The 21,931-nt window shown below is 44.3% G+C and overlaps 1 protein-coding gene across 5 annotated transcripts in view; it reads left to right on the forward strand.

Annotated features, from left to right (window-relative positions):
- The window catches only part of Rbm33 (RNA binding motif protein 33), a 101,971-nt gene that overhangs the window by 74,370 nt on the left and 5,670 nt on the right, over window positions 1-21,931 (forward strand). For 2 of the 5 annotated variants that reach the window (XM_028774640.1, XM_028774642.1), the window contains 3 exons: window positions 10,837-11,046; window positions 13,051-13,239; window positions 21,649-21,737. In XM_028774640.1, coding sequence (XP_028630473.1) covers window positions 10,837-11,046; window positions 13,051-13,239; window positions 21,649-21,737 — 488 coding nt within the window. The remainder of the gene's footprint in view (window positions 1-10,836; window positions 11,047-13,050; window positions 13,240-21,648; window positions 21,738-21,931) is intronic. The other 3 variants (XM_028774641.1, XM_028774644.1, XM_028774643.1) reach the window with 2 other exon arrangements.

Raw genomic sequence — 21,931 nt, forward strand, 5'->3', positions numbered from 1 at the left:
GCCAGGCTTTCTGACTTTCTACTTAGAACATGAGTCTCGGTGCTTGGTTCTAGCCAGTTGTTCTAATACCTCGTACCAGGTGGAAAATGACCCAACTTGTTTGGGCTTGTGTGTGTGTGACTTGCAACCTGTGAGCCTGCTGTGACTCACAGTGGGTGTTTCTTGTCTTCCAAAACTGATTTAAAAATTAAATCATTTATCTTTGCATATTTCGTTTTGATTTTTGAGATAGGGTCTCATGTAGTTCTGAACTTGCTATGTAGTTTGAATTCCTGATGTTCTGCCTACACTACCAAATGCAAGAATTAAAGTGGGTTGCCACCATACCTGACTTTCTTAGAAATTTTTTTTTTAAACTGGATTTTGTGAGAGATGGAGAGAGAGCCTGAGTTTAAGACAGTAGGTTTTAGGTTTGTCGTTTCTTTAATCATGTTACCTTTAAGGATGTTGTCATCGATCTGTCTTCTAGTTGTTGTACAGTAGTTCTCTTTATTAGAACAATTTCATTGTGGTAGTAGGAAACAATCCTAAAGATTTTCATAAGAGTGACTTCTTGGGGGCTGGAAGGATGGCTCAGTGGTTAAGAATACTGACTGCTCTTCTAGAGGTCTTGAGTTCAATTCCTAGCAACCACATGGTGGCTCACAACATCTATACTAGGATATGATGCCCTCTTCTAGTGTGTAGGTGTTTGTACAGATAGAGTACTCGTTTGCATGTAATAAATAATTTATTCATTTATTTTTTTAAAAATGACTTCTTAATGATGATATTATTTATTCTAATAATGATACTATTTCTGTGTGCTTGTGGTGACTGGGTCACTGTTCAGTTATGCCTGGAGGAAGACACTGAGTGTTGTATGGGGCCTGTTGTTGTCATCATATCTGGAGGAAAACATTGAGTGTTGTATGGGGCCTGTTGTTGTCATCATATCTGGCATTGGCTGCTCTGAAACTCATTTCCATAGCACATAGAACTTGAAACTTTCACTCTCCAAGGTCACAAGCTAACTTTGTGTGTGATCATCTGACGGATAGAAGCTTCCCGCCATGCTTGGGTAGTTGTCTGTCTTAGCTGCTTCTGGGATGCTGTGCTGCTGCTGCCTTGTTTTCCTCTTTGTCATCATCTTAATTTCCTATCTGTAAATGGGCTTAATCTGGGAGGAGTTCTAGAAGAAAATCACTGGCAGATGAAGGTGTTCCTGAGGCTCTAAAGAGGTCTGTGCTTCTTGCTGGCATTTGCAACGACTACTGTTTGTCCAGAGTTGAGCATGAAGCACATGGGTGGCAGGTAGAGTCACATTCTCATTTCACAGTGGAGCAAACTGAATCTCCACATAACAAAGCAGTAGGGCCAGGCATCTGGTTGGGCTCAATTCTGAGTCTTGGCCCTATTTAATAATAAAAGCCAAGGTAGGGAATGTAAAAAGTTTATTTACTGTGAGCTACTGGTGCCATCTGTTGTTCTTTGATTAACCACAGAAACAAACAGTTAAAACAAGTGTGTGTGGGAAAGCCCTGCAGCCTCTTCTGGCTCAGGAGAGATGAAACCCAGTTCACCTCTGAGTGGCCTTGGTTACTTGGATTGATGGAGCTTCTTTGCTTATCAGTGAAATGAAGGCCTAGTTCCTTTCAGGGAAACTAGGCAGATCAGGAAAGTAGGCAGATACTTTATCCAGAGTCAGGACCCCACCCAGCCAGAAAGCCGGCCATTGAGGTGTGGCTCCTTTTGTATTTACTTTTAAAGGCTGACTACTATTATGGAAGGCCTCAGTAGATCTGTAGGAGCTTGCTTTGGAAAGTGGGGTGAATTTGTCCATCTCTTTTTGTATCTTAGGCAGTGAGGGTATCTCAATCCTCACCAGGCTTCCTTTAGAGGCAGTGTGTGGGTCCCTCTTTCTGTGGGCCATGGACCACAGGCTGGACTTGGTTTTGTTACATCTTCAATGAAAGAGAAAATTAGAGGCCTTGCCCCTTTACCACATTCACCAGGTGTTTATATCTTGTGCTGCATCTGCTCTTCCACCTCCACCCCCTGTCTCCCTGTCTTTTAATGTCCATTTATGATCGAGTACTTTTTCTTCCTCAGATGGTTTGTGAGAAGGTTGGAGTTACAGAGTGCTGCCTTAGGTCAGGGGTACTAGAGACTATAGCTGCGTGCTGCAGTAATCAGCCTAGCCTGGGGCCTCACCCAGAGCCATATGTTTGATTTCTGGTCTCCTTTTAGTCTGGAGCAGTCTCTTTGTCTTTATGTTGCTTGCCCTTGACATTTTAAAAGACTAAAGTCAGTGATTTTGTGGCCCGTGCTCTAATTTACATTTTATCTTTTGCTTCTTTGGATAAGTTTGAGGTTGTTTGTATTTCGCAGGCTGGCCACAGAAAGGAGCCTGTCCTTAGTGTAACTGTGCAGACTTGCCCTGTATTGCTGAGATTAGCTTTGGTGACTTAGGCGAAGCAGTGTTTGCCAAGTCTCCTACAGCTGGCCTTACCCACTGTCTGTAAGTTGCGGTGGGAAGGAGTTCTGTGTGCGTGCCCCACTTACTACTAGCTGCTTGACATCCAGCACTGATGTGTCCAGTTCTAGTGTGCCTTGTGTATCTGCTGGCTCTTACTTGTTCATTTACTTAACATTAGTCAGCTCTGTGAGGTTTTGGTTTTCAGTGAACTATCCCTGCCATTATTTACTTTGATGCTAGAACTCATCACGATTGGCCAGAGAGAGCTTCTTCTTGTTGGCTTCTTGAGAGCTCTCCATTGTTGTTTGAATGTATGCTTATTTCCCTATACTCAAACTCTTGTTTGACACGCCTTAACCTTTTTCTGTGTGGCTCTGGGGTGGGTTTTCTCTTTAGAAGTTGTTAGCCCCTTGGAGCATAGATGCCAGGGGCTGCTGTGTTCATCAGTTTCCCATTGCTGTGAAAAAGCAAGTAATTGGTTTGAAAGAAGAAAAGGTTTACCTTGTCTCACCAAGTCAGGTTTTGAGCCACAGTTTCTAAGCCTCACCTCTTCAGTGTTATGTCAGCAGTGTTATCACGACAGAGAAGACCTCCTTGTCTCCTAGCAGCCGGGCAGAAAGGAAGAGAAAGGAGCCGAGGTTTCAGAAATCTCTTCAATCATTAGCTTTTCCTGGGAGACATGAAAAAAATATTTGTCCATAGATCACAATGGCAGACCAAAATAGGATTCTACCCAAGTCCAACTTGGTAAACCAATGAGTTTACAGAGTATAGAGGAAGGGTAACTTACAAGGATGTGGGTGACCTGCAAGTTGTATCACTAGCACTCCATTAGAGACAATGACCTCATGAAAGATGTATCATGACATTCTACTTTCAGTGGACCTTCCATGTCTGATGTACATTAGCATTTTCTAAGATTGTTTGTAGCTCTGGAGGGCAGGAAGGAGCCGTGACAGGAACCCTAGGTGAGACTCTGCTCTCATCTCTTCCATTACAGTCACGGTGACCTAGCTACCAGTGTTTTGCTGTTAGTGGCTCTGGCTACTGAGCAACAGTATTCTCTATCCCAAGATGGTCTCATGTTATGCTTGGAAAGAAAAGTACCATATAACTGGGGCACTTTCCAGTCACCTGTTCAGTCTTCCAGGAACACCACAGATTGGAAACCAACCACATCTTTCACTATGGCCTTTGAAGGGCATGTAAGATCCTGGCTGTCAGTGGTCAGGACACCATTGTCCTCCATGCAGATAGTGCAGCTCTGTGCCTTCTTCTGGGAGTTGCAAAGAGAACAATCATCAAGGTATTACTGAGCCTGCTGGGTTTTACTGAGGGTTCCTAGTTCTTGAAAGATTATTGACAGGCAATATATGCATGTATATATCTTTTTTTAAAACTACACCCTATTAGAGTTATATTATAGTCAAAAGAGCAATTGAATATGTATGAATCTTTGAAGTGAGTCTCTTCTGTACCTTAGGGTCTAGCTAAGACCTGCTCCTGTTACTACTAGCCAGGACATAGGACACTTAATGGAAGGGAGGCTATCTGTGGACTTGCCTTTCTGGATTCTAGTGTTCATGCATTTTGGTGATGAGGCCTTCTGGCTGCCCAGTTGTTCAGGGAGGGAGGACATGGTATACTATACATGCTGATATTATATCAGCAGTGAGGTCTAATCAGAGCCTGCAGAGCAGCCATGGTCTCAGTTGTCACACAGATGTAACATGAACTGAGGCACTAGGCATTCATGGTGATTGAGCTGCATACAAAAGCAGGCCTGCCTTTGTGGGGCTCTGTAGTGAACTGAGCACTCCGTGGACTCTGAGTGTGTGATAGCAGGTATAAGCTGAAGTGAAGTAGGACGGGTAACCTAGCAGGGAGACCTGGAGAAATAAACGGCTTCTGAGTGGAGTAAAGGAGTGGGTCTTCCAGGTGTGTGGTGGGGGAGAGTGGGTATGTGTGACTGTAGCAGTTCCTAACTGAAGGAAAGCTGCTGGCTTACGGACAGAGAGCAGGAGAGTCTGGAGATGGGCCTTGCATAGGTTCTTTAGGTTTTAATTCTTAGAGCAGTGGGAGCCACTTGAAAGTTCTGATGAGTTGATGGTCTCACTTTGTTTTGCTGGCTTAAGGGGTTGGGGGGATAGTAGGAAAATAGAAAATTGGCGGTTTTGTTTGTCTGTTTTCCAGATTTGGAGTTCTACTATAAGCATAATACAAAAAGGACGTAAGATATAACGAATCACCTCAGTGTTGAGGTTGTAATGAATAGAAACGTAATATTTTATCCTCCAATCTTTGTTACTTTGGGAAGGACCAGCCTGATGGAGAGTTGCACACCTGTCTTTAGTCCCAGGCTCATGTAGAATGTCCCACATCCCCTTCTTGTTCTCTGGAGGTGCCCATTCTTGAGCCTCTGTTTTCTATTGCTCAAGACTGCTACTACTGTTCTGGGATCCCTGCTGGTGCACATGCTCTGTCCTGCCTGCTGACTAGAGCTTCCCATGCTTGAGAGCTCCAGCTCCTGGTCCCTGCTCTTTTAGGAGCTTTCTGCCTTCTTACCATGTTTGTCACTGCAGCCTAGGACAGTTTCAAGAGCATTAGAAATACTTAAGAAACATAAATGTGAAGCTGAAGATGTCTGCATAGTTGGGTTTCTTGTGTCAAAACAGAGGTGGAGAGGACTCGGAGTCTCTCCAGAATGTCTGAGAGTGAACAGGATAGTTGTCCCCTAGCCTTGTCAGTGACACCAGGAAGTGAGCAATACAGGAGCAGAGCCCAGAATAACATTGATCTTTACTGTTAATCTTTGCAGCCACCTTTTCCTGCTTTCCCCTTCAAACTCGTTTTCATTTGGTTTGCTGAACAGGATTGTTCTGTAAGATGTGTTTGCTGCTTTTGAACTTTAAAACTGCTCACATTTATTCTGGTGAGACGATGTGGAGATCCATAAGACAATTTATGGAAGTTGTCTCTCCATCCTGTGGTTCTCGGGGGATAGAACTGAGGTCATCAGGCTTACCATCAAACACCCCTGCCCACTGAACCATCTTGTCTGCCTGCTGTTTTGAACTTTGAACTGGCAGATCTGTCACATTTGCTAGTTTGAAGCTGTTACTTAGAGGACACAGCTCTTCCCTGCTTGGTTAGTTCTGGCAGAAGCTAGCTTTGTAGGGCAATCTGATGGCACATGGGCATAGCCTAGGTGGCTCAGATGGAGATAGAACTTACTGTGACTGTTTTTTGCAGGTATATAGAACAGGGCCATGGATAGAGTTCTGGAGAGACTGTTGGTAACATGGGCGGGGCAGTAGGCACTGGGCAGCCTGCAGGAACAGAACTGCCCGGGAAGCCTCAGCTCTGAGTTGGAAGAACCAGTTCCCAGCCCCACTGCTTAGGAAGCTTCCATATTGCAACGCTCTCAGAACCTCACTTGTAAAATACACTTTCATGTTCACCTGCTAGATTAGTGCCATCTGCCCTAGACATTGTTGTTTCTCCTCAGAGGCTTAAGGTTTTGGTGGGTTTTTTTAAAAATTTTTTATTTAAAGACTAGCTAATTCTTCTATTGTATCTAACTAATCTCAGAAGGGAGGATTATTACAAAGTAAGCACCTGAATAACTGCCACATTCCCGTATGGTGAAGTAGAACACATGTGCTAAGTGAATCCCCATAAGTGAAGCCCAGTAGTTAGGTCTGGGTATTCAAGTTGCTTTCATCGTTTGGATTTGGTTTGTAGTTGCTCTCCAGACCCATTGTCTGAAATAATGTTCCAGGTTTCTGTTCCCAGTGTGCTTGCTGGTATGTAGGCATGGCTGATCAATATAAGGTGTTCTTACATTCCACAGCTGCACCCGGGCAAGGAGGAGGACTGACCCATTTCTGTCCTGTTTCTCATGTAGTCTAGCAGTCTGCAGAGAGAACGTAGAGTTCTACACATATGTGGACTTAGAATCTCTGCATAGCTTGCATACCACTTATTGTGCTGATCCCAAACGAGCCTCCTAGGGATTGCTGGGATAGGCCTGTATTGTTGTCCTTAATAGAAACCTGTGCAGCAAGGTCTGTGGCTGCACCATCGTCTACACTGCTGGTGACAGTGAAGTGTGAACTTATCAGAAGGAGAATTCATAAGAGGCTGCCCTAGGACACCACACCACTGTCCTTCTGTGTGTCCTGACAATGTTATCTGTCCTTTCAGTGCTGAGTATCAAATGTCTGTCATGAGTATAGAAATTAATTTAATGTCACCTGAAGACATGCAATTAATCTTTTAGAGGTTTTCATAATACCTTTACAGAAAGAGTTGCCAGTTTGGCGGATTTGGATTTTGGGGTTTAGAAGAAGATAAGGAAAATTAATTTTTCATCAGGGTTAATACAAGCTAGCAGGGCCACAAAGGCTGAGGAAAATGATTGGGGAATTTGTCAAGTGTTGTCACTCCAGAATAATGCTGCTTAACGCCTGATAGGTATAATCAAGGGCTGAGGTTCTATGGCAAGGGATTAATCAATTTGCCTGCTAGTGAATGCAACTCAGCGATATCACTTCTTCATGGGCTTTAAAGAATGAAAATAAGATTTGATCTGTCAAATTGCAAGAAGCCCTGACAGTGTCAATGGGCATTTTTATCTGTACATTTAAACCATTTGTTATAAATAAATTTGTCCTGCTAATGTTGATGGCCACAAACCTCATTTTTTGTAAGATTAAGCTGATAAAAAGTATTCCCTGAGCTTACTTAATTCAGATAAGAATTTAAAAACCAAACATTAGTCTAAAAGGGACATTTTTATTTTATTCATTAAAATACAATCATTTTAGAGCAATTCAATAGTATGTGTCTACCTGGTGGTTATGATGGCTACAACTTCTTGCCCCTCATCTGCTTTGGATAAACTGCTGTGCCGGAAGTTACAGTATGCACCATGCTGCCTGCGAAGACTGTTCTTCCTGCAGACTTGCTTGTTTATGGGACCACCGTCTGCCATCTACTCAGGGATGCTGGTTTGCTTACATCTCAGCAATAGATTTCTAAGATGCCTCATTTGAAGCAGCAGTATTTAAAACGTGTGCGATGTAGAGACTAACACTTATAGGTCCTTTTTCAGTACTGTAACTAGGTGTACTAGTTCACTAGGACACAGCAAGCAAGAGAGAGGTTAGATTTAGTTTGTCTTGAATCTCATTCAGGTTTGTTTATGTGCATGACTCTAGATATAAAAATGTGTTCCTGTCAGAAGCCCGTTTTCTACTAGTGTTAATCCAGAGAGCCAGAAACTTTGCCTGAAATTAGCTTTTCATTGTGCAAAAGTCCAGGATTGACCTTCCACTCAGTGGAAGCATGTGGAAAGGCAAACTCCTCATAGAACCATAGTTCTCAGAAAGTCAGGCTGTTGCCCTTTGCCTGTCAAGAGCTTTCAGAAGTTTTTGTCCTTGGGGGACAGGAGATGCATCCAGGTGGACAAGGCCTATTCTAAGTGCCTCCTTTTTTCAAAATATAACTGATTCAGAAATAAAAAGTGAAGCCAGGTGGTGGTGGCATGCACCTTTGAGCCCGTCATTCAGGAGGCAAAGGCAGGCAGATCCTTGAGTTTGAGGCCACTCAGGGCTTCACAAAGAGACTGTCCCGAAAAACAAAACATGATGAATGAATGAATGTGATTTGGTTATCTCTTTTTGTACATATTGGAGAATTTCCATGGTAAAATGTTTTTAAATTTCAGTACATAGCCACCTATTGTAGGAGCCAGTGACCTACCTGCCCTCACTGGGCCCAACACCTCTCAGGCTGGGTCTGGCTGTCTAGTTGTATCATGTTATGGTGTACTAGTTAAGAGTTGAATGACCTTGGTGTGAGATGCTTTTTTTTGTTTTCCTAGAGTGAACCAGCTGACATCTTGATAAAGGTTTTTGGGTGTTTCTGATGGAGTTCTTTATTTAGTAGGTGCCTTTTCCTTTTGATGTTGGTGACTTTGAGGTCAGCATAACATGGCCTCCCATTCTCCTCCCCCCCCCCACCCCCGAACAAGACTGAACTAGGTAACATTTTTACCCTAGCACTATGGTAGAATCCCCTGGGAGAATGGAGTTTTGTGTTTTTTTTTCTTTGTGAGAAATGTCTCTTTGTTAATTCCTTGCTCCTTAGACCTCTAGTCTTTGCTCCTTGGTTTTTGAGCCAGTTTGGGTCTGTGTTTGTATAGGATTGGCCCATTTCATATGAGTTGACTTGATATGCTAGCATAATGTTCATAACATCCTCTTTACTGCTTTGAGCTGCATTTTTTCGGTCCCTCTGTTTTCCAGTTTGAAACATTTGTCCTCTGCCCATTTATTTTTCTTAGTCAGGATCGTTAAAGGAGTATGGTGTTTGCTATTTTCAGAGTAGCCTGTGGGGCTGATAGAGAAGTGACTTCTCTGTGTCTGTTCTTGAGTGTGACCTTCATTGTCCCCTTCCTCCTTTGTCTGGAAGTAGGGTTGGTTCCTCTTAAGATCTTAACTTGTTCTCCTTCCTTTTTTGGAATAACTGTAATATTTGAATTTGATTCACTTTAGATTTTTTTTTTTTTAATCATTATTTCTTACCATGTCCTCCTTAGTTCTGGACCAGTACTGCATAGCTTAGCCTTTCAGGTCATATTTCTCCCCTACCCCCCAAGGCACCATGAGGAAAATGCCTGGGCTCTTGGGGCTCTTTTAGTCTTCAGACAGGACCACAGCCCCAGAAGCTTGTGGGTCCCATTGGTCCATCCAGTTTTGTCCTGAGATCATTGCTGAGTCCTTTGGGGGAAGGTGACAGTACATACACACTTGGTCCTGGAAAACGGTGCTCCATCACCTCTTCTTTCACTGTGTTGATTCCACTGCCCCAAAATGGTTGTTCTGCAAGTCTGTGCAGTGTTAGGGAGACCAGACTTGCCAGTTTCTGCATGCTGCCAAGGTCAAAGCTCTGCCCCCTTGTAACAGCTTATCTTTTCTTGGGTAATAGTTATACTGGTTGCTTTTCCTTGAAGGCTCCTTTCTTCCAGTAAGTGGTCTCTAAAAGATAACTTAGGAGATTTCTTAGTCTTTTTTTCCTGTGGTTATAACAAAATACCAAAGGCTGGTTGTAGAAGAGAGGTTAATTTTGGTTCATAGTTCTCTAGGCTGGGAAATTTTAGAGCATGGCAGCCGGGATCCCAATTGTGGTGAGGGTTTCATAGGAGAAAGTCAGACAGATGCTTGCAGAAGAGAGGTAGGGGGTGGGGGGAGATGTAAGAGACCGGGTGCTGTTTGACAGCTTTTGGTTTAACTAACCCATTCTCACAGAACTGTATTAATCACTTCATGGAGGGTAGAGTCCCTGTGACCAAAACACCTTCTAAAGGCCTTATGACCTCACGTACTACTGCACGGGCAGTTAAACTTCAGAAAGGCTTTGGCGGGGATAAACTATAATCCACCTCTATAGCTGCATAGGAATATGAGATGGATATAGACATGTACCTCTTTTGAAATCATTTGCTAAGTCACCACCCATTACCCTCATGGCTGTATACCCTGTGTGGGAAGGCTACCAACCATCACCTGGTCTGTGCCTCTTCACATCAAGAGGAGGACTAGTACACTAGCCACTTCTCAAGGGCCAGCATCCATGTCTACTAAGATTGCATAATGTAGCGGGCCAGAAGTCTTGTCATCTGTTCTTTCTGTCCCACTCACCAGTCGTTCTTTGAAACACTGCTGAAGACTGCAGGTTGCCCATAGGCCTCACCCACAGACTGTCTTTTTGCTGCTGCTTGATAGTTCAGTGGACATGGGCATGCCTATGGTCATTCCTCATGGTCTTGTGGTCAAGAGCCATTGGAGTTGAGAGCACATGTTACATGTTTCCAAAGCTCTTAGCCAAGCACATGTGCTTCTTCTGGCATTGGCTGACTGTGAAACCTGCTAGTGGTATAGATCTCAGGTGGAGGAACTCCTGCAGCAGACCCTGGAGCCAGGCAGCTTTTTCATTTGTGGTGGGTTTGAACAACAACTACAAAGTTATGACTGGTTGTCAGTTTTCAACAGGAGTATTCTTGGCAATAAAAAAATGAAGTAGTTTTACAATATAACCAGTATGAATTAAACAGTACTTGTGTTTATTGCAGCCTCATTAAATGGATACATCTGTTAAAAGAAAATGTAGTGCTTTAAATTTCAAAAATATTATATTTAAAACCCTAACCACTGCCCAATGAGAAGTTTCCCTACTGGCTCCAGGGAAGAGGCAGATTTGGCATTATTTCTATCTGAAAGGTTCTGCCTGGAGGTCAGCACTGGCAGTGGATGCCAATGCCTGACCAGAACAGTGGGCAGACACTGATCTGCCTGCTGCCTTGTTGATTTCAGCAGGGAGGAGAGAGCGATGGTTTTTCACACACAGAAGGCCAGCCCCAGCGGCTTCCGCAGCCTCCAGACATGAGACAGCAGCCTACTCGCAAGGTGACGCTGACCAAGGGGGTTCCTCAGCAGCCCCAGCTCCTTCCTGTGGGGCCGCACATGTACCCAGCCATTCCTCCAGGGATCAAAAGCATCCAAGGGACTCACCCAGCCAAGAAGGTACTGAAGTGGAAAGGCCCTGCCCCTTTAGCTTGCCTGGCCTGCTGCTTGAGAGGATGTGGCATTAGGTGGTTGTTTTGGTGCTTGCTAGTATTCACATTAATAAATGAGCTGTTGTTTTCTTAGTCCTGGTTTAGAAAGCCTTTCCCTCAGCTCATTTCCTCAGTGGTACAACTAGAGAGTATGGCTGCCCTACACTTTTGAACAGCCACTGCCCAGTACAGACAGCACTGGTACCTCTGTTCCTCTCACCCTCTTGATAGCAGAAATGTTCCCAATGGAGAACTGGAGGCGGGCTCGTCCTGTCTAATCACCCCTCAGTTTAAGGAATAGAGACAAGGCCCTGTGGAGGTAAAGGTGTAGGTGAAGGGCATCTCCTCTGAGCCCAGCCTGCCAAGTGGGAGGCCTGGAGCCCAGAGGCTCCCTGTCCCTTCTTGAGGAAGCCAGTCTAGTCATGTTGCAGACAGAAGTTCCAGTGTGTGTTCCTCAGCTTCTGGGAGAAAGGCAGCTTTCTAGCTAACTGTCAGAAGTGGGTGAACACAAAGTCCCCTCTACAGCAGTGGCACATGTCTGAGGTGCAGGTGAGGCCAGGCAGAAGGAGAATGTTTCAGGTTGTGCCCCTCTTTAGATGTGGGGTCTGCTGGTACAGTGTTTGTTTTACCTTGTATGTCCTGTCTCTCACACTGTTAATGAGATAGGAGCCCATAGATGACTCAATTGTTGCAGCAGGCAGATGTACACATTAGTGTCAAGTCCAGCAATAAAATGATGGATCTCACAGACTGCACTAGACCACATTGCCTTTCAGACCTAACCTCTGGCTATATGAAGAACGTGGCTTTAGAGAATTAAATGTGGGCTTGCTAGAAGAGGTTTCACCTCTGACTCCTTAGCTCTCCATTAAGAGGCCAGTGGTGTCTCTCACTTGCTGGAACTATTGTGAGACTTTTTATAAGACTTTATATTAAAACCTAGTATCTGGCTGAAATCTATACCAGCGTGTACATAATGTGACTTTCTGTGATAAAAGCAGCAAACTGGTTAATTCACCTTTGCTATGTCTCCTGTGAGTCCTTGAACTGTCCCCTCATTTCTCCAGAGTCTGCCTTACAAGAACAGTAGTGACCTTATGTAGATGGACCTCTAGTTGTGTTCCTCTAGGTTTACATTCCTGTGGTGCCCTCACATATTCTGAGTATCAACTCTGGCTTTGTGCCTTTCCTTGTGAGGTAGTGGGGTATGGTGGATTACTCCTTTAAACCAAGTGCTAGGACAGAATTAGGGTAGGACATGGGTGGCGTCCAGTGTACTTTGGTTCCACTGTCTGCACGCCTAGCTATGTAACTTCAGAATTAGCTATTCTTTTTTTAATTGCCTCACCAGTTAAAAATGCTAGAAATGCCAGCCATCTAGCCTTTCTACAGTGAAGGCTCTTCACTGTGCTTCGGAGGCCTGAGTAGCTTTGAACGACGGTGCTTTTACTGGCAGATGGGTGTATGACTGTGTGAAAGCTCTGGAGGTGATTGTCACATGTGGCTAGACGAGGTCTTATTTCAAGGTTTGAGGATGATAAATATAAACCTTCCCACTTTGTGTTGAATCCCAGATGACTCGTTACAGTTGCAGATTTAACCCTGTGTATACCATATGTCCATTGGCCTGTGCCATGGTAGGAGAAGTGTTTGTTTGGGACAGGTAGGATAGGATATGACCCTTCCCTGTGCTAATGCTGCCAGTGTCCTAGCCTTGCTGTGCTTGTATCATGAATGTAAGTAATGCCGGAATCCCTTCCAAATATAGCTGCACAACTCTGGGACTTCCACCTTAGCCTCATTCTACTTGCTGGTATTGCCCTGGTTACCTATTAGGCCACCCTCTAAGAGGATCCTGTGGCTCACAGCATGCCCTGAGGGACCCTGAACACATTCTTACTTTTGTACTTTATTAGTCACTACAGGAAGAATCCACTCAGATGTCAGAATGCATCTTCTTTGTCATTGCCAGGCCATCATGCATGGACGAGGCCGAGGAGTGGCAGGTCCCATGGGCCGGGGACGACTAATGCCAAATAAGCAGAACCTTCGAGTGGTGGAATGCAAGCCACAGCCCTGTGTGGTGTCCGTGGAAGGCCTATCCTCATCCACCACTGATGTCCAGCTGAAGAGCCTGCTGATGTCCGTGGGGCCCATCCAGGTGGGTTGCCTGCATGTGGTGACAATGCCAGTGGCTGATCTTTCCAGAACAGTGGCCATTGTGGGTTACATTTGTAGTAAGATGGTACTCAAGAAGAAAGATGCTAGTGCCTGCCTCACAAAGTTTAGGAAGTAAATACTTTAGTAGAACGAATTGTCCTATGAAGTCTGACAGTTCTGGTGCTGCCTGCGGTACCGAGCCTGGGCGTAGGCCTGGGGGATTAAAAAAAGACTCAGACTCGGGTCATCCGTTATGAGACAATGCCAATGCCTTTATTGGACAGGTTCGATATATATATATATATATATATATATATATATATATATATATATATACACACACACACCAACCCAGGGAAGGAAAAACACAAACTCAGGAAAAAACAGGAACTCAACTGGGGGGCAATGGGATGTCAAGTATAAATTCCCTTTCTGGGACACAGTGCCTTAGTCAGGATGTTTTGATCTTTGAGGAACCGCAGAATGTTACTTAGCGGACAGCAGCACACGGAAAGTCTCAGCCGGGGCATAGCATCCCTTTGGGGTCCTACGGGTCCTCTGTTTTTATTTTATAGGCGAATAGTGTCTGTCTTAGGTCACCTTCCATCAATACCAATTACTCGTCATTGGGAATCCCTGCCAGCCTCAGGGCCCCTGTCTTAGGTAGGTAAGGACTCATCTACTATTCTCAGTAAAGGCTGAGCCAAACCTGGGCAGAAGGGTTCTCTCCTGCCAGCAACATGAGCACCTGCTTAGTAACTGCCTGGGACTGGATCTGCTGTCTGTGAAAGCAGCAAAGAAATATCAATCCTGCTGTGGCTGCCCCAAAGACTAGGACTCCCAGAGACAAGGACAACTAGCCCATCCTTTAAGGAGCCTTCTGGCCAGTTTGAGTCCTGCTTGAAACTTCTCTCCATAGAGAGGCTGTACACAAGTAACATTAATAACTGATGAGTAACATGAAGAAATTGTTGGTTTCTCAAAATTAGCATCAGCTTTTCTAGTGGTCTGGCTGGTGGGAACTATGACTGACGAGGTCAAGCTTCTTATCCCCATTGACATCAGAGCTGGGGGGTTCTTCACAAGGCTCCAGTAGGTCTCCACTTGGGCGAGGCTGCGTAGTGTCAGGGCACACACAACACTCAGGAATCCAAACAGGACCTTCAGCATCTTTAGGAGAAACACAAACAGAACCTCTCACCCTGACTAACACAGGGTCAGGGCCTTTCCATACACCTGATGACAATTCTTTCCATTTCACTAAGCCCAGTGCCTTTTGGGCTCATTTCCAGTGTCTGTCTGCCGCAGACAGTGCATCACTATCCACTAATAAAAAATTTAAAATACATAAAATAAAGGATAATCTTGCATGAGGTGTGGTAAACTCCCCTTGTTTTGTTTTTTCAAGATAATTTTTCAAAGTTAAATGTGCTCTTTCCACTTATAGCCTGGCCTTGTGGATTATAAGGAATCCCGGTCTTATGGGTAATATTATATTCATCACAAAATTTATTAAAGGACACACTACCATAGGCTGGGCCATTATCAGTCTTTATTTGACAGGAAACCCCCAAATAGGCAAATGTCTGTAGGCAGTGGTTCTTAACATCTTTTATTTTTTCCCCACTGTGAGCCGAGGCAAAAATCATACCAGAAAAGGTGTCAATGGTAACATGAACGAAGTGTAATTTCCCAAACAAGGGAACATGTGTAACATCCATTTGCTAAATATCATTGGGTGCAAGACCTCGGGGATTCACTCCCAAATTAGGGGAGGAGATAAACTGCGCACAGTGAGGGCAGTGAGTAACGATTTGAACAGCCTGTTTTCTGGTAATGTCACAATGAAATTTCAAGGAATTTGCATTAAGATGAAATTTATTATGCATAGCAACAGCCTTATCATAATTAGTGACTAAATTTAAGGCAAGCAAAATTTGTTTGGTGTGAAAATCAGCCTCACTATTACCTTGGGCCATGGGGCCTGGCAACAATGAATGTCCCCGAATATGACCCACAAACAGAGGCAAAGTTCACTGCCATAAAAGAGCTTGCACCTGCAATAGGCAAGAACAAATCGAAGACACAGGTGCCACATAAGATGCAGTCTCCAAGGGGTCCATAATTTGAGAATCATATACACTATCAGTATGTACATCGCAAGCTTCATTTGGGAACAAAGATAGTGCCAATTGTACAGCCTTTCGCTATGCTAATTGTGCAGAGCAATTGGTCATCTGTAAGGTTCAACTCCACCTTGGGAAACAACTGCAGCCCTACCATTGGAGGATCCATCAGTAAATACTAGACGAGCCTGATTCAAGGGCTGATTGGAAATAATTTTTGGAAGAACCACCCAGTGGAGCTTAAAAAACTGACACAACTTATTATCAGGATAATGATTTTCGAATTGGCTGTTAATGGTACAAACAAACAAGGCCCAATCAACATAATTTTGAGATAAAATATGGATCTGATCCTTATTATAAGGAGTAATAAGCATGTCTGGTTCTTTACCAAATGTTTGTAGGCTTACTTCATGGGCTTTAAACAACAAGGAAACTACTGCCTGTGGGTAAGATAGAACAATCTTGAGGGTGAAGCTTGCAAATGAACCCATAAAATAGGGTCCTCCTGCTAAAAGGCACCTGTTCGAGAATGTTTTGATGCAAAAAACACAAATAACAGCTTCCTTGAGTAGTCTACATAATTTAAATGAGCTTGTTCCAGAGCTTCCTGTACCATTTTCAGGCATTCTCTGGCCTCTTCATTTAATTGTCTGGGGGAAGTGGGTGATGCATCTCCTTAAGAATATCAAAGAGAGGTTTTAACTGTCCTGTGCTTATTTGTAAGGAAGGTCTCAACCAATTTATGTCTCCTAAAAATGTTTGATAATCATTTAAAGTTCTCAGAGTATCTGTTCTAATCTGTAACTTCTGAGAACGAATTCCCTTTTGTAATAATTCATATCCTTCCTCATCTAGCCATTTTAAGATCTTACTGCTCTTGAGGGGTGCAGCAGCTGTCCCCACTCCTTGTAGGGTTGAAGAGGACCTATCCAGGGACCAGCTACTAGGCCAAGATGTTTTAGATATCACAGTAGTATCTGCACCAGTATCCAGAATTTCTTTCATAGGCTTTCCATCCACCCAAAGGGTAAAGGTAGGGCAGTCCTCTAGGGTAGAAACCCAGAAGGCAGCAGTCCCTGTGAATCCAAATCCTTCGTCACCTCTAGCATCCTTGATTGCAGCATGTTTAGTGGGTAACTGCAGCAAGAGAACTAGCTGAGCAATTCTATCTCCCTGGGGAATAACTACAACTCCCCTATCCACAGTAACCATAATTTTAATTTCCCCAGTAAAATCTGAGTCTGTCACTCCCGAAAGGATCCTAATTCCCTTCAACAATGCACTGCTGCGTCCTAGGAGCAGGCCTACGCTCCCTGAAGGGATGGGGCCATACACTACCTAATGCCTGAGGGCCCATCTGAGGTGTCAGTACTGCTCTGGCGGAGGAATGGAGGTCCAATCCTGTGCTTCCTGGGGTACCTCTGACAAGGTCTTTGACACAAAGGTGTTGGTTTGAGGCACAAACTGAACTGGAGTAGGGGTAACACTGGTGTTCATGGCTCCGTACACTTTGGTTTGTGGGCCCCGGAGCGGCCCCGCTGACCATTTCCCAAAGCTGGGAGAGGGGAGCCATCAGCATCTGATTTTGACCTGCATTCATTACTCCAATGATGGCCTTTTTGACATCGAGGGCACAGGCCAGGACCCGTAATCCCCTTGTTCCTTGGACAGTCCGTCTTAAAATGCCCAGCTTGGCCACATTCAAAGCAAGTTTTATTCTTGCTTTTTGCATGGCAGCTGCAAGTACTTGTCCCATAACAAAATTTCCATCAATTTCCTTGCAAACTCTAATGTAATCATCTAAGGTTTTTGATCTGTGTGGTCTAATGGCTTCCTTGCACCATTTATTAGCATTTTCGAAGGCTAACTGTTTTACTCTGGGCCTGCCAGTATCAGTGTCCCAAAACAATTTTTCTGCTAGCTGGAGTAGTCTGTTCACAAAAATCTTGGAAGAGCTCAGACAGTCCTTGGACCACCCTAGATAGTTGATCTCCAGCTGCTAGGAGATCAATTTAGGCAAGGCTTTCCAGGCTCTAACGGCTGCAGCGGCAATTTGGGCGTAAACAGCAGGATCATAATGAATCTGCTGACGGAGAGCAGCATATTGTCCTGATCCAGTTAATATTTCCAGATTTCTCTGGGGCTGCCCTGCCTGTGCATTTAATCTTGCTAAGCTAACACATTGCTCCTGATAGTCTCCCCTCCACAGTAAATAGTCTCCCCCACTCAACGTCGCAAGGCATAGTTGCTGCCAATCTCCTGGTGTTAAATTAAAGGCGCTGTAGGTCTCAAAAATTGCCAAAGTAAAGGGTGCCAAAGCCCCATAGGAGGAAACTGCTTCTTTAAGGCTCTTTAATTCCTTAAAAGACAAAGGCACATGCTGCCTAAGCATTTGCCCAGGGTTATTAGGGTGAGGGACTTCCATTACAGGATAAGCATGATTGGAACCTGTTTTAGAAAAAATCACCCCTTTCTTAGGGTTGGGCTCTGCTGTCCACCAATCCCTCAGAGAGCATCCATCATGGAGCAGTGGCCTCCGTAGAGTCCACAAAAGGGTTGTTACTAGGTGGTCGCTCCCCTTTCCAATCTGCTCCCTTTCTGACCTTGCGTTTCTTTAATCTTTCTTTTAAATAAGCTATTTCCTTTTCTAAAGTTTCTTCCTCATCCTCAGAGCTGGAGCTATTCTCCACCTCATACAAGGATTTCTTACCTGCATCATCCTGTGCCATTACTCCTAGGAAGGAACTTAAAATCCCCATGGTGCCATCAAAGCTCACACTCACGTAGCGCTGCTTGCCGCTTCTCCAATTCATTCCGTTGGCTGGCGGCTTCTAGGAACGATCCCATCAGGTTCTCCTCTATTTCCTGATCTCGGTGGAACCTCCACTTGACAGCTCTGGCACTGCCTGCGGGGTGCGGAACTCGGGTGTAGGTCTGGGGGATTAAAGAAAGACTCAGACTCGGGTCATCCGTTATGAGACAATGCTAGTGCCTTTACTGGGCAGGTTCAATATATACACCAAGCCAGGGAAGGAAACACACAAACTTGGGAAAAAACAGGAACTCAACTGGGGGGCAATAGGATGTCAAGTGTAAATTCCCTTCCTGGGGCACCATGCCTTAGGATGTTTTGATCTTAGAGGAACCACAGAATGTTAGTTAGTGGACAGCAGCACACGGAAAGTCTCAGTCAGGGTATAGCAGCCCTTTGGGGTCCTACAAAGTCTATCCTAAAATTCACGTGTACACGTACCTATATGTTTTTGTATTAACAGATTTTACTTGTGATAATTTCTCAAATTTTCAAGTAATTAGCCTCTTTGTGTTACTTTCTGAAGCCGTATCACACACTCACAGTTCTGGTGCTTATCTTAGCATTTGGAATACAGATGGAGCAGTAACTTACACTTTGTGGTCATATCCTTTGAAAATGGCAGATCTGAGCTTGTTACCAGTCATATGAAGGATGGAGACAGACACTATTTCATGTCTGCTATGAGCAAGTGGTCTTCAGAGTTGTGCATGGCCAGTGGAAAATGCAGGCTATACAGGGAATGTCACGTTTCTGAGCAGAACAAAGGCAATTCTTTTAATGTTAGTGCTTCACTAAGATGTTTCAGATTCCCATTTACAGCTGGGTGTGGTGGCTCACGCCTTTAACCCTAGCATTTGGGAGGCCAAGACAGGAGGACCCCTGAGAATGAGGCCAGCCTATTCTGGCCTAGTTATGGGCCAGCCAGGGTTATATAGTTCAGAAGGAAGGACCCTTCCTCAAACAGACATATGTCTGCTTATTTTTAAGAGGTCTAAAAGTGAGAAGAGAAAGCTTTCCAAAACTGGGCCTGGTGTTTAGGTGTTTGAGTTTAATTATAGCCACCTTTTATTATGGGATTCTTAAGACAGGTTGCTGAACTTATTTTCGTCTTTTTTATTGAGAGGTTAATCTTTAGACTTTGACTACTACTTTTGCTAGCTGTTTGGACACTCTGTCTTTAAGGGTAAGTGATTTTAGCTACTGTAATGGTACACACCTGTAATCCCAACACTGAGAGGCTCTCACACAGAGGAACACAAGGTGAGGCTAGCTGGGATATATATTGAGACTCTCTGAAAAGGGGTATATATTGAAACTGTCTAAAAAGATGCTTTCTGAGTAGTCGGTTGTAGTATAGATTATTTGTAGGAACAAAGTTAATTATAGGAGGTTATAGATATGTTAACATGTAGTTATTGTAACCAGAGAGTCAAAATAAGAACTAGTTGAAGACTCTGGGTTGCACAATGGCCCTGCCATCCAGATTTTAACAGTGTTGTACACTGTGGCCCCAGGTGCTTGCTGAAGAAGTGACATTTATAATTGGGTCTTGTGAGATTCTCACTTTCTGGGCTTTCTGCACTGCATTCGAGGACAGCTTTAGTACTGATGCCATGGGCTCTGACTTCAGCATAAGCAATCCTGGGTATTCTCTTGACTTTGGTGATCCCCAGCAGACATGTTGAGTGGGACTTTGGGGTTAATATAGATCTCTTAAGTGGCTCATCCCCATCTCCCCATCTCCCTTTTATTTGCAGTGTGTGGTGTGTGTGTGTTCTGAAAATAGTAATTGTGTTTTAAATAAAGTTTATTGTGTTCACCTAAAATCCCCAGCAGAAAGAATGCTGTTATTGATAAATGGCATGTTATTTGTATCTAGGTTATACCAGTCACATGCCTGCCCTTTAGATGAAATAGAAGTTTAAGTGCTGTGTGCCACCCTGGGAGTCCCTTAGGGACTGCTGAACCAAGGCCTGTTCATTCTGGAAGCATATTACTACTGGTCTTAGGTCAGGGTAATGACTTTGAGTAGGATTACTTGAATATTTATTTATTTGGTTGATTGGTTGATTGGGTTTTTTCCCAAGACAGAGTTTCTCTGGGTAGCCCTGGCTGTCCTGGAACTGGCTCTGTAAACTACGTTGGCCTCAAATTCAGAGATCCAGCTGCCTCTGTCTCCCAAATGCTGGGATTCAGAGTGTGTACTAACAAGACAAAACAAAGTCTGGCAGTATGTGATGAGCAGAGCTGTGACTCAGGGCTGGAGAGACGGCTGAGCAGTTAATATGCTAATGTACAGTAATGTATCCAGTGCTCACTGACTTAGTCTGAGTGTGAGCCAAGGGGACACCTGGTCGTTCAAGCCTTTTACTCAAGAGAGAGTGATGGTAAACTATGTTTTAGTACCCAACAGACCTGAAAATTGTGTTTGGTGGGGCAGTGACCCCACAGACACTACTGGTTTCAGTTAGCGTGCTACTTGCTAATGCTCTATAAGTTCCAGAAGACCAAAGGAGACTAGTGAAAGATAGAGCAAGAGACACATGTGGGCCTCGTTCTGAGAGAGAGCAGAGCTAAGTTAAAGCTTAGAGCCAAGGAGATAAGTTCATTGTAATTTTGAAGCCCCTCTGTTAGAACAAATCTGTTTGCTAGGCTCTGCCTGAAATTATGTTCAGAAGAAAATTTTTACCCCATGAGCCTCCAGTATCCAAGAACAAAAAGTGACTCCTCATGTGGGTTAGTGACCATGACTTATAGCCAGCACTGGGTGTGAGCCATCATGTAGTGATACCTGGCATCTAATTGCTGCCTCTGGCCAGATACTGCTCTTTTTCATTTTCTGTATTAGCTTAGTTGTTTGTTCTAGTAGTTCTGTAGACTAGATTGAAATGCCTAGCAATTGTGAGTTTGTTTCTCAGTGCACACTAACCGTCAGAAAGGCAGCTGGCCAGAGCTGTGAGATAGCAGTCTGTGGAGCCTGTCTTGAGTTAAGATCCCTGCTTCACCATTCCTCAGTGTGCAGCTTTTGACTTGGGAGACAGTTCTGCTATGTCTGTAGAACAGAGAGTGAGCCGAGGCTCTGGAGCTCAATATGCCATTCTTTTACAGGGCCCCCAGCTCACCCCAGTGCATGCCCAGAACCCATATCCTCTGTGGTAAAATAGGGCAGAGTGCCATTCTTTAGATGGGTGAGAGCACCATCAAAAGTTGCCTTCCAAAAAGGCACAGGGAAAGAAATGTTTGCACCTGTAGTTACCTGTATCGTACTAGAGGGTGGACATGTTGCTCCCCAGCTGATTGAGGAACACTGCTTTGTACAGGTGCCCAGGGAGACCAAGGAGGACTGGTGACTTATTTTCATGTTTGAGCCAACAGCCTGGACTCCTATTCTATATAGAAACTTATGACGTGTTTTATTTTATGTCACAGTTGGCATTAGTTAATTGTCTTTGTTTTCTTCCTCTAGAGTTTACAGATGCTTCCTCAGCAACGGAAAGCCATAGCGAAGTTCAAGGAGCCGGCCCACGCACTAGCATTTCAGCAGAAATTCCACAGGTATCCTCCGTGTTCTTTAATGGTGACTGGGGAAGAGGAGGGTGCAGTGCAGTGCTGTACAAAGGTGCAGAACAAGATCAGGTTCCATAGCCTTTCTGTAAACTGTTTCCTTGTTTGGAGAGGCCCCTTCTACTTCCATACCCCTTAGGTCTTGCTCATCAGGCCCTCCCTTCCATGCACCTTAGTGGATTGCT

This window comes from Grammomys surdaster, unplaced genomic scaffold (genome assembly GCF_004785775.1).
Source record: "Grammomys surdaster isolate TR1022 unplaced genomic scaffold, NIH_TR_1.0 242, whole genome shotgun sequence".
NCBI classification, from domain to species: Eukaryota; Metazoa; Chordata; class Mammalia; order Rodentia; family Muridae; genus Grammomys; species Grammomys surdaster.